Source organism: Squalius cephalus, assembly GCF_949319135.1.
Source record: "Squalius cephalus genome assembly, chromosome: 16".
Lineage (NCBI taxonomy): Eukaryota > Metazoa > Chordata > Actinopteri > Cypriniformes > Leuciscidae > Squalius > Squalius cephalus.
Genome location: NC_137137.1, coordinates 19,157,046 through 19,169,067, shown reverse-complemented (window position 1 = coordinate 19,169,067; position 12,022 = coordinate 19,157,046). Strand labels below are relative to the sequence as shown.

The 12,022-nt window shown below is 37.8% G+C and overlaps 1 protein-coding gene across 1 annotated transcript in view; it reads right to left on the bottom strand.

The window, feature by feature from the left end:
• LOC307173554 (hereditary hemochromatosis protein homolog) overlaps positions 1–8,970 on the bottom strand; it is a 76,452-nt gene extending 67,482 nt beyond the window's left edge. Inside the window, exons 1-4 of the mRNA XM_079896753.1 lie at positions 8,897–8,970; positions 8,433–8,723; positions 2,493–2,618; positions 2,298–2,339 (exon numbers count right to left, since the gene is read on the bottom strand). Of these exons, the coding sequence (XP_079752879.1) occupies positions 2,298–2,339; positions 2,493–2,618; positions 8,433–8,723; positions 8,897–8,906 (469 nt within the window). The 5' untranslated portion in view covers positions 8,907–8,970. The remainder of the gene's footprint in view (positions 1–2,297; positions 2,340–2,492; positions 2,619–8,432; positions 8,724–8,896) is intronic.
• Between the last annotated feature and the right edge of the window lie 3,052 nt (positions 8,971–12,022).

Below are 12,022 nucleotides of genomic sequence, written 5' to 3'. Positions count from 1 at the left end.
ACAACTGCTTTAAAACATGGGACTCTATTATCGACCAGTTGAAATTTGTTCAAGCGTGAAATGTTTTACTATTACTGTTTCTGCAATGCCTTAAGTATATAATGCTAGTATGCTATTCTGAATTCAACCATTCAAAAGATAAATCTGAACTTTGGCATGTCACACATTAGATTGCATAATGCTTCTTCAGGCAGTATTTTTTTAATGCATGAGTGGGAATTTCAGTTTTAAGCTTACACAGTCAAACTGAAAATCTTTCTCCAAAATATGTCATATGATAAAATGATCTTCCCTTGGTTTCTGGCACAAATTTCCATGCCCTTTGCGTCAGTATATGATGGCAAAGGTTTCTCTTTGAAAGTAATATGTCACATTATGGGCACTTTGGGCATTTATATAAGGATGCACATTCTTCTTATTGGACATGTGACAATATCAGATGCCTTGAAGTTGCGAGTGAGAAGAGGTTGGATAAAACACAAATCTCCTTTTGACCAGCAAGAAAAGAAAACGAATAAAGTGATATTATTCTTTAAAAACATTTTATAACTGTTAAACATTCATTACCTGTGTTACATTCCTTTGTGGTTTCATCGTTTAATGGTCATTTTCATAACAACCCAAATTACATACACCAAGCAAATGCTATTTTTTTAATGCTTTATTATCGACAACAAATAGCATGTACAAGAGTAACTTCCATATTACATATAGAAGTACACATCACGTTTTACAAAATAAAAAAGATAAATAAAAAAAAGAAAATAACGGAGTATAATAAATATTGTTGAATAAGCATAAATTAATACTTAATTGAGACTCCAAGCAGCAAGTGCTTGTTGATAGAATTTAGAGTTTATTTGAAGTTGTTAAATTTTATAATTGCACATTAAAATAATTTGTTTGCCACCTTAATGAGAGTAAATATACAGAGGGATTATATTCCAAACAGACCATGGGTTTTGAAAATATTGTCCAAGCCAGTTTATTTTAAAAGCATTGTTCAGAAATCTATAAAATGTAGACTATGCAAGTCAAAACTAATTATATTGAGCAACTGAATATTAATGGTGATATTGCTGAGGATCCCAAAATCATTGCATGCATATCCTCACCAATTTTCCAAATTTTTGCCAGTTCCCTACAATACTTAAAAAAAATAATTCAATAATAAATTCAAATAAAACATTTATCCACATTTTTGCTTTATTCCAACAAGATGAGATTAGTTTTTCTATGCTGGTGATTATCTCATTATGTTGTAGTATTGAATTATTCATTTTCCAGTATGCTGATTTTCTGTTTAAGTTTTACAAAGATTTAAAGGGAATACTTATAAAGATAGCCTTGTGGTCTGAAAATGGATAAAGTATTATATCGGTGATAATATTTTCTAAATACTTGGATGTAACCAATAATCAATCCTAGACTGCCTTGATGATGAATTATTACTCCAAGTAAAGGATACTTGTGATGGGTGAGATTTTCTACATGTATCAACTAAGAAAAAAACTCTGTCTTTCAAGGCACTGATGTTGGTGCAAATAAACTCAATTGTTTACTTTAGTTTGGGGATTTGTTTCATGACTTTCATTTCATTAAATATGCTTGAGTTTCTTTCCACCATCTTCTCCAGTACATCTGATCTGTTCTGCACCAGCCGAGAAAGTCCTGAGATCTGTGCGAGGATGACCATCGTGTGTCTGTCTACAGTGCTATGTTGCTTGGGGCTGGAGACATGGAGTTTCAGGGAGAGATGGAAATTCTTCCTCCACCAGTATAAATTCATCTGGATCAGTGTCTTGTTTAAGATAATCATGCAAGTTGTCTGTAATCAGATCACTGGAAAGGATCTTCATAAAAGTTTAGGCCACCTGAGTGCTGCTGCTAGTTTTGCAGTGTTTGCATTTACGCTTTGGTTGGACTTTCCAGTCTTCTTTCCAGCACTTTTTTCAGATCCACCCATTGTTGTGTCCGACGAATCACTGTGTTATTAGAGTTAGCTATCTTTCAAAGTCTTCTTTGCAACAATGTTACAAGTCAGTTTAAGTATTTGGGAATGCAGAGCTGATCAAAACACGTGCAATCAAGGAATCATCTTGGAACCTCCCCGAAATGCTCATTTTCCCATGTGTTGTCTTGATTTTTTAATTTAATGCATTACATAGACTCAGTTTTCATCTTGCGTGGAGGCTGAAATCAATAAAACATTCATTTGGTTCAATTTCTAGACATTTTCCAAAATTAAACTTAAAATGAACATATTGCTGACTTCATTTAAAGCACAGTATACTCACATGGAGGGGAGTATTTATTCAGTGACGTCTCAGAGCCTCGTCCTGAATAAGATGAAATAAACCAGAATAAAAAGTCACAAATCACAAAACTGAATACTGTAAACATTGAAAGAGCCTCTTCTAAAGGAACATGATGTTTAGTTTAATTTTCTAATTGAGCATCAAATGTAATGAACTGGACCGTAGAACATTTACCAGCAGCACGTCTCTTCCTCCATATGATGAGTGCAGTTACGATGAGAACAGCCACACACATTAACACCAGCACACTGATAACTACAAACAGACTGAAGGATCCTCCTGGGTCATATTTATCTGTATCTGAAATTGTGGTGAATAAAAAAAAAAAAAAAAAACAGGAAAATAAATAAAAGCTAAAGATATGTACTGAAATAGTTTTTATTATTATTAAAGGGTCATTTCACCCATGGAGACATGAATGTGTATTGAAAGTGGGTCATTTATGTAGAAGAAATGTGAAATTATTTTTGAATTTGGAGCTTTCTAGACTGAGAAAAGCCAGAAAATGTATTTTTGGCTTATGTGGATGAAAGACAACAACTCCCAGAATGCACTTGCTTCGCTGCCCTACAAGGCCACTCCCAAGCCACGCCTACCGGTAAGACAGCGCTGTTGAAAACAAAAACATCAAGGCAAGGCTAGGCCAGGGGCCTGTACCATGAAGCCGGATTAGGTGGCTAGCCAGCTATGTTTCAGCTTAGTTTCCGCCAACCCTGGGTTTTAGGTACTATGAAAGTAGCTCGGCTTTAATCGGTGTTCGTTGCCATGGTATCTTACGCTGCACGGCTAACCTGCTCCGGGGCAGGTTATGTTCTGGATTCAAGATCTCAGACTGAAGTTTGACCAATCAGCTGAGAGCAAAGAAACATATAGGTGACGTAACTAATTCCCAGTGTCTGTTGCAATGTCTTCACCTTTTAAATGTTTTCTTTATTTGTTATTTGATTGTTCATAAGCAAAAAAAAAAAACCCTGTGGACATCTCAGCGCAGATTGTTAGACGAGCACTTCGTAGAGAAAGAGTTTCAAGAGTTTTGTTTGAAAGATACAGATTTTCCGCGGAAGGAATATCTTATTTTTGCAAACTTCTTGGGCCGCACATAAATAATTTGACACGTCGAACTGCACGAACGACACGTCATGCACTTACTGTACCGCAAATGGTATTGCGTTGCGTTTTTTCACAAGGTGGTCCTCGCGCTGCAGGAGTGCATTAATAGTTTCATAGAGTTCCCCGGACATTTTATCGATCATGTCCATAAAAGAGGGCTTTTATAAAATTGCCGGTAAGATATATTGATAGGGCAAAATCACATGAACACATTTTTTTTCTTTCAAAAAGCATATTTCAAAAATGTATACTATACAATACAGTACATGTTAAGAATTATTTTAAATCTTTTTTATTATTATTCTGTTAATCTTATGATAGGATTTATTGGAGCAATAGACTGCACACATGTTGCAATCTCCACTGCTCTAGGAGAACATAAGGCAGATTATGTTAATAGTAAGTCCTTTCACAGCCTTAATGTTCAAGTAGGCCTACATGTGAGATGATTATTTTCTGTGAGATGAATCTTTAAATTAATAGTAACATTAACATATATAACAATGATCTACTAAACATTTCATCTGCAGATGACTTGTGGTCATGAACGTATGATCACAAGTTTGGATGCCAAATGGCCTGGCTCCAGTGCATGACCAGGAATTTTCTGTGAGTCTGTGTTGTGTCAGTGCTTTGAGGAAAGAAAGTTAAATTTGGTACAGTACAAAACATGACCCTCTATCATGACCCTCAGACAGGGCCACAGCACCGCTTCAATGCGGCCCTCAGTAAAACCAGAGTGAAGATCGAGATGACCTTTGGCATCCTAAAGGCACATTTCAACTGTGTTTGGCCCTTAAGAGTCACCAGAGTGGGCATCACAGATAGTGGCTGCATGTGCCATTCTGCACAATATAGCCAGTAGAAAGGAGCAAGAACCACCACAAAACCAGCTTCTCCCCGATGAAACTGACCCGATCACACTTGACCACCCAGCTGATGCAGATGTAGATGCAATCACCATACAATATTACACTTAATAAAGGCACATTGAAACTGCATATAGGCCTCAAACTGTTTTATTGGTTTTGTGGGATGGGAGGAAGAAAGAGAGAAAGAGAAAGTTGCATTAATAAATATTCATACTAAAGTGTTACTTGGTTAAATAAGTTCACATACTGAGGTCAGTTTTATCCAGCTGTTTGATCTCCAATTTTTTATTCTTTTATTTGGAGCCTCCTCAGCTCACAGTCCAGCTCCTTTAGTGTGCAGTCTGATACGCCTTTGCAGTCTAGTTTGAGACTCCTTTAGTGTGCAGTCTAGTTTGAGACTCCTTTAGTGTGCAGTCTAGTTTAAAACTCATTTAGTGTGCAGTCTAGTTCAAGGCTCCTTTTGTACAGGGCCCTGACAAGTCTGTTTCCTCCTGAAACATAATTCCACCACAAACATGATCTTTACAAGTTTTCTGGAGGCTCATCAAATCACAAAAAGTTCCTTGACTTCCTACGTACAAACACAGGACTGACTGTAATTTATGTCAAGGTTTTTAAATCCTTGTTCACATTTGTTCTGAAGCCCATTGAGGTAGAGGCTTCAGTTTCTGTAGCAGGTTGTGAAAAATCCTACAATAATAGAGATGTGTAAGGGCCAGTCCCTTTATGCCACACATTCAAATGTTTGCCATAGTAAAAAGCCTATGCATTCACCTCAGCAACTGTCTGAGAGCACAGACAGTGTCTTCATCATTTCCTCCACCCTAATAAATAAAAGTAGGCCAATATAAAGCATAACTGTTGTAAAGCAGGTTATGTTTCTGGTGTTCTGTCTGTTGCATACTGACCTCTGTGTGGGAGACTGTGTGCATGTGTGTTGGCTTCAACAGGGACACTGTATTAACTCTACTGCAGAACATACAGTCAGCCATATTTAAAACTTAAAAAAGTAGTAATGTATTGTACACGTACCCAGTGTTACTTGCTAAGAGGAGCCAGCACCAGGGTCAGATTGTACCTGTAATCCCATCCATAATCGGCCGTCCCTTATTGCTACTCAGAGCCAACTCCTCCACCAGTGTATTCTTGAGGAGTGGCCCTCCACCGGTTTTCTGAATTTAACTCTTTATTTCTGTTTGCTGCAAACGTGTTTGTGAAAAAATGTTCACAGAAATAATAAAAGGTTGTGGTAAATACCATTTTGAATTATATTTTTATATGTTGTCTTTATCTGCTGTCAAGAACGTTTGGAGTTGGGGTTGCATCTAAAAATCAATGAATATTAATCTTTCTTACATGCACATTTTTTATATATTATAAAAATAGGCTAAAATATAACATCATTTTACATGAATAGCCTATACAACGTATTTGTTTAACTTACACATTAACGCAATCAGCAATCTTTTTCCAACAGTCTTATCTTCTCTTTGGCAGCAGACCGTATTGTTTCGAGCTTGAAATACATATTTAAATTCATGGTAATTCTGAATGATTATCTCTTGCCCCTCCGCGGAAAAATATATCGCTCTCGCTCTATACATATCGAACGCGATTGGTTGTTCGGTGCCAACGTGACTTTGGTATGTGCACGCGCGCGTGGAGTAATCATAGCTTAAAGCTCAAAGCCTGAGTTGACAGAGAAAGTTGATGAGCTGCATCATGGTACCAATAAAGCCTGATCGCATCGGTTTGGTTTTGTCGACTCAAAACTAATCCTGTAACCCCGAGTTTGTTCAACTACCATCATGGTAGGCCCCAGAGCCATAGAGAGAAAGAGTTGCGACACTCCCATAGACCTCCGTTGTAAATAATGGCGGCGCTTTTAACCGCATACTTCCGGAATTTGAAGATCGGAATAGTTCCAAACACTGTCATTTGGGCGTTGGACACCATTCACTTACATTGCTGCGCGTCGAGTTGTTCCAGAGTTAAGTTGTTGAAATATTGACCTCTTTTGAATTGTCAACTGTCTATGTTGTATCAGAGGCCCTTTGCGATGCTTATACTGGTCTTCATTTGTATATGCACAGCGTAATTATTTATATTTTATGTTGGTTGTTTCAACCAATTTTCAAGCACTGCCTGCTAGCTAGCGCGACTTCGTCAGCTAAGAGTTCGGTAATGAATCGCTGCCACCTTTATAGCAACTTTTATTTAATTAAATTTTTTGGGATATACTAACTTTTCATTATGTTTTATTGTCTTGAGTGAAGCGGCTTGTGAGAACAATGTTGGACCTCTAGGATTGTTATGGCCATCACCAGTCCTGTCTGTTTCATGGATCACCTGCCCCTGGTTTTTGTTTTTCTTGTTCACACACACTCACACAAGCACACATTTTTGTTGTCTGTCATTGTTTAATAAAAATATTTTATTTGAAAACCTTCATTTGTATCAGCAATGCTTAAATTCGTTTTTAATCTGTTATAGTTTTGATAATGTGCATGGCTTAATATTAAAATAATATTCTTAGTCTTAACATGATAATGTTTCACATTGTGGTCCTGGGGGTGGCCACTTTCATCAGAAGAAGTGAGCTAGCTTCTAATGAATTCTGAACGGACCGCCACGGCAGACCTCTTTACGTGATCACAAAGGTAGGCTAATGGCTGAATCAAAATTTATAAGCAAAATCACGGGAATCAATAGCCTAATACAGCCCAGTTGTGCTAAAATAAATATCATGAGACGTCCATCATCAGATGAATGATATGGAAAAGTTAAGTTAGAGCCGCTAAAGCCAGTGCTACTACCCATGCGAACATGAACACTAAGCTTTTCCCTCCAAAAATATAGCCTAAAACTTGTCTCCAAATGCAAAACTGACATTAACAAAATGCAATAATGCAATAACAGCTGAAAAAGTACTTGGGTGTGTGTTTTATTTTATATTTACCGTTCAATAATGCAATCGCTGCTGTCTGTCCCATAGAAGAACATGACAGCCAGCGTATGTTTTGGAACTATTGGGGCTTACATGAACCACGTGACCGCCATAGCGGCGACATCAAAGAGTGTCGCAACTCTTTCTCTCTATGGCTCTGGGCTAGGCTACGAGTGAGTCTCCATGACGAGTTTGCCCAAAATGTCCGGGATTCGGCTTTTGCGTTCTACAGTCGCCATTCATCATGTTTACTGTGGCGAGCAGGACGAGGCTGAGGGGCGCGGGAGAACGGCGCGAGGCCGGTGGCGTGATTACTGACGACCGACACCTGTGAGGCACTGTTCTCGTATCTCGCACGGAGGAGCAGGTATTTTCTTAGCAATGGTAAAACACACATCAACCGATCACGCCACCGGCCTCGCGTCTTTCTCCCACGGCGCTAGCCTGGTCCTGCTCCCTGTATTACTGTGATTACTGATGAGCGCGCCTGTGAGATGCACCGGTCTCATGGGCTATCTCTCACGGAGGTGCGGGTATTTTCTTAGCAATGTTAAAACGCAAATCAACCGATCACTTGTTTAGCATTCATGTAAACATTACATTCAGATTCACCAATCGGGGTGAATTCAGTTAGATTGAAACAAAAGGTGAGCATGTACACAATGGATGGCGACCGCAGAAAGCAAAAGCTGTATCCCGGACATTTTTGTCGATCTCGACGGCCGGACATGTCCGGGAAATAGAGTATGGTAACCCCAACTACTCAGCTTTCTTCGTCCCTGTTTTCTGCAGGTTTCTGCCGTTGAAATCAAACGCACTCGCACTGATCTGTGATAGGTCTGTTAGCGCATTAGGTCCAACCCCCTATGGGCGGGTTTGAAAGGGTGGATCTAGTGCTTGTAGTCTTAACAGAAATCCCCCCCTCTTACACTTCCTCCTACAATGACGCAAAATGACGATTTTTGCGTCATTGTATAGGAGGAAGTGTAAAGAGGTAAATACAGATTTCTCTCGTCTCGGGGGAAAATGAAAAAATGTTGCATGACCATTCAATAGTATGACTGGGTTTCTAACAATGCAAAGCTTAATGCAAATGGGTGAAGTGTCCCTTTAAATCTATGTAGTTGTTGATATCAAAAAGGGCATTTTGTTTGTTTGCTTGCTGGTTTGGGCATTTTTATGTACCAAATATAATGTTCAGTTTGTTGTCCAGATTGAGGTGCTTCATTGTACAGTTGTATTTATGTCCTTCATGTAGTTCTTCATCGCTGATCATTAAACTCTTCCTCATCTGGTAAGTTCCGTCTCCGTTGGGCAGAATCTGTCCTCCTGTGATCTGATCATCATCCACAGGCTGATCGTCTCTGAACAGGGTCAGGTTAATGTGACGGGGGTAAAAGCCAGTGGCCAGACAGCTGATCTGAAGCCCTTGAGAGTCTGGGAGTTTCTTCCTCATGAGTCTGACTCTGGGTTTCACTACAGAGAATAATGAGAAGTGTTACTGTTGTTATTTATTTATGGTTCTCATGTTTCATTACGCATTCAGAGGCACGCATTTTCTGTCAGTACTGCTGTCTGGGTCATATTTGTTGATTATACTTTTTTTTCTATCTTAATTATACTGAAGTTAATTGGGTTGATTCTCTCACCTTTTCTCATCACATTGTTCTTTTCCAAATGCAGGTACCTTCGCAAAACTTTAATGCAAATAGGATGATAAACATTTTCATATAGAAACTGTACATGAAGCCGTTTTATTTGGTCCCATGACATTATCCATGGCTTTATCAAATGGATATAATTTTTTTCCAGGTCAAAGGTTAACTCCTCCATACACTGCCCATCAAAAGCATCCCAGGAATGAAGTGGACCTGGTTTATCATCATTCAACAGTTCACATCCAGCAAGTGTCTGAAACACACGTACACCTTCAAATAAAAGAAAAAAATATTTTTATTAGTCCTCACTCTGACACTGACACAATATAAAATCTAGTGAACTGAAAATTAATATTCTGGACTTGATTACCATCTTAAAGTCTTACATCAAATTTTTTAATAAAATTAATAAAACACATAAGCTACATCTGTTATTAAATGATTTGTTAACGCTGATAATGTATAGTTCTGTATGTATATGTGTAGGTGTTCATTGACATAAAAATCCCGATTTTTCATGCTATTATACATATCTTTAAATACAACACCAGTATCACTTTTCTCCTCATCATAGTATTTTGAATCACTGTTAGTGCGATAGACAGGTTTCCATGCGGTTGAGTCATAATATAATATTTCCAGATCATCCAACATCAGCACAACACTGAACTCAGGAAATGGTGTCTGTCCAACTATATATGTTGCCAAAGCCATCAGTGAGTGAGAACCTGTGGATACACAAGGATGAGAAATATTAGTACAGAATAGATTAGTCAAATTAGACCATAATTCAATTAAATTAAATTCAAAAACTTTAGACCATATTTAGACCATGACATGACTATACATTTCATTTCAGACTTATCTTCCTCTGGCATCATAACTGAAGAAGAAATTTTATCTTTAAGATGTGTGTGACCATCATGACAATAGAAGAGTGTTGGTAAGTGAAAGGAGGTCAAGGATAAAATATGATGAACAAGTCTAATAATGTTCCACATATGGTTGAAAACACCATCATTGGCCTAGAGACATTCTGAGAGTTGAGGCTATAAAAGAGGAAAGATGCCCTCCCCTCACTGTCACTCTGTTTGACTGTATGACTGCTGACCTTTTCTTGCAAGAAAATAAACCTCAAAGACAATTAGTGTAGGCCTATTTATCTCTTATTCAGAATTGTTTGTTTATTTGCCACAACGATATACATGTGATATATTAAATCAGTACACAGTATTTATAAATTGTAAAGTTGATTAGAAAAGTTGTCATCCACATTAAACTATTCAAAAAGTAATGTTCCTCTGTTAAGAACCTTGTCCTTGATGTGGAACAGTGAAACAGAAGGGCAAAAATAGGCAGGATGAATCAAGAGAGATTTGGATGGTGGTTGCAGCATTTGCTGATAACGGATGAAAGAATATATAAATAATATATGCACAACTGGGATTAGTGTCTTCTGCTAGTTAGCGAAGCATTAAAGAACCATATCAACTGTTAAATAACATATTGGAGATTAAAATAATATCAGAATTTAAATTTAGAAAACACCAAAAATAGACATGAAAAATTAACAAAATTCAGTAATTTACTTTTGCTATGGTTAAATAAATGTTCAGTGATATCTTCCAAAGATTGTGAACTTTGATGCAATTTTTTCTCTTTATAGTGTTAAAGGTGCTCTAGGCGATGTCACGCGTTTTTTAGGCCAAAACATTTGTCACATACAGCAAACATCTCCTCACCATCCGCTAGCTGCCTGTCCCCTGAACACACTGTAAAATATCGCGGTCTCTGTAGACACCACAGGATCCACAAACTGCAAGAAAAACAAACTGGGCTCACCTGCACCACGAAACATAACAAACTGTTCCAACCAATAACCGACAAGAAGGATTTGGAGGTGGGGTTTGGGGTTAGTGCACAGATGAGGAGGAGGGAGAGTCGAGCTAGCCTCCATTTTGTTTGACAATACTTTGAACGTCAACAAGAAGTGACGTCACCCAACATCACTTAGAGCACCTTTAATATGGCAACTAGTAAATACACCAATGCTGCGTTCGAAACCGCATACTTCCCTGCTATATAGGGGAAAAAGAGTAGGCAAGCGAAAAAGTATGTACAAATCCTTAGTATTCATAAAAGAGTAGGTGGGAATTACCTGAGTGACGTACTAATTCTATCGAGATTCGGACGTATGCAGTGCGTTCGAATATGCCTACTTATCTACTATATAGTAGGGGAAAACAGTATGTGAAAAAAAAAAAATGTTCGAAACATCAGTATTCATAAAAGAGTAGGCGAGAAGTTCCCGGATGGCCTACTACTTCCGTCCAGATTTTCGAGTGCTCAACCGATGGATACTTTTCTGTCCCATAAGGCCACAGGAGAGGACACGTCATTATCAAACATCGCGGAGATCAGCGACGTACTGTTGATAAATTGAGGAACATTTATGTTGGATAAAAAGTTAAAACAACCTCAACATGTAAATGTAGTGTTGAGCTCATAAATCACAGAGGTAACGTCGTGAATCATGTCTGGATGTTACAGGGACAGATGAACAGATGTAGCCTACATACATGATTGTAGTTTGAATAAAGCTTTGTTTCATGTGTTGACTTGTATATGCATTTGTTTATTGTGTGATGGTGACTTTCATTCTTTTACTAATTTATTCATATTTCTTATTGTTGTCAGTAAATGAATTATTATTTAATTAATGCATTAATTGTTTGACTGAAAATGTAGATATGTTCACTATATACATATCTAGAGTGTATTCATGCATAGCTATGTCATATTGAATTATATCATTTTCAGTAAAAAGTAATATAATTAGCTAAGCATTGGTCAGCATTTATCATTGTTATTATAGTATGTTTTGGGGTGGGATAGCAATTCAATTCATTCTGGGGTAATATTTTTTTATTTTAATGATACATTTTTCGAGTACAAAACCAACAGTTTTCTCCAAAGTCGAATCTTCGCACAGCTGCCCGTCTCCTTTGTGCAGACATTACAAACGCTGAGGAAAACCGTTCTAGGTAGGGCTGTCCATGCAGTTACTGATGTTATGAGGTGTCAGTGCACCTGTCGCTCATATTAATATTGCTTATT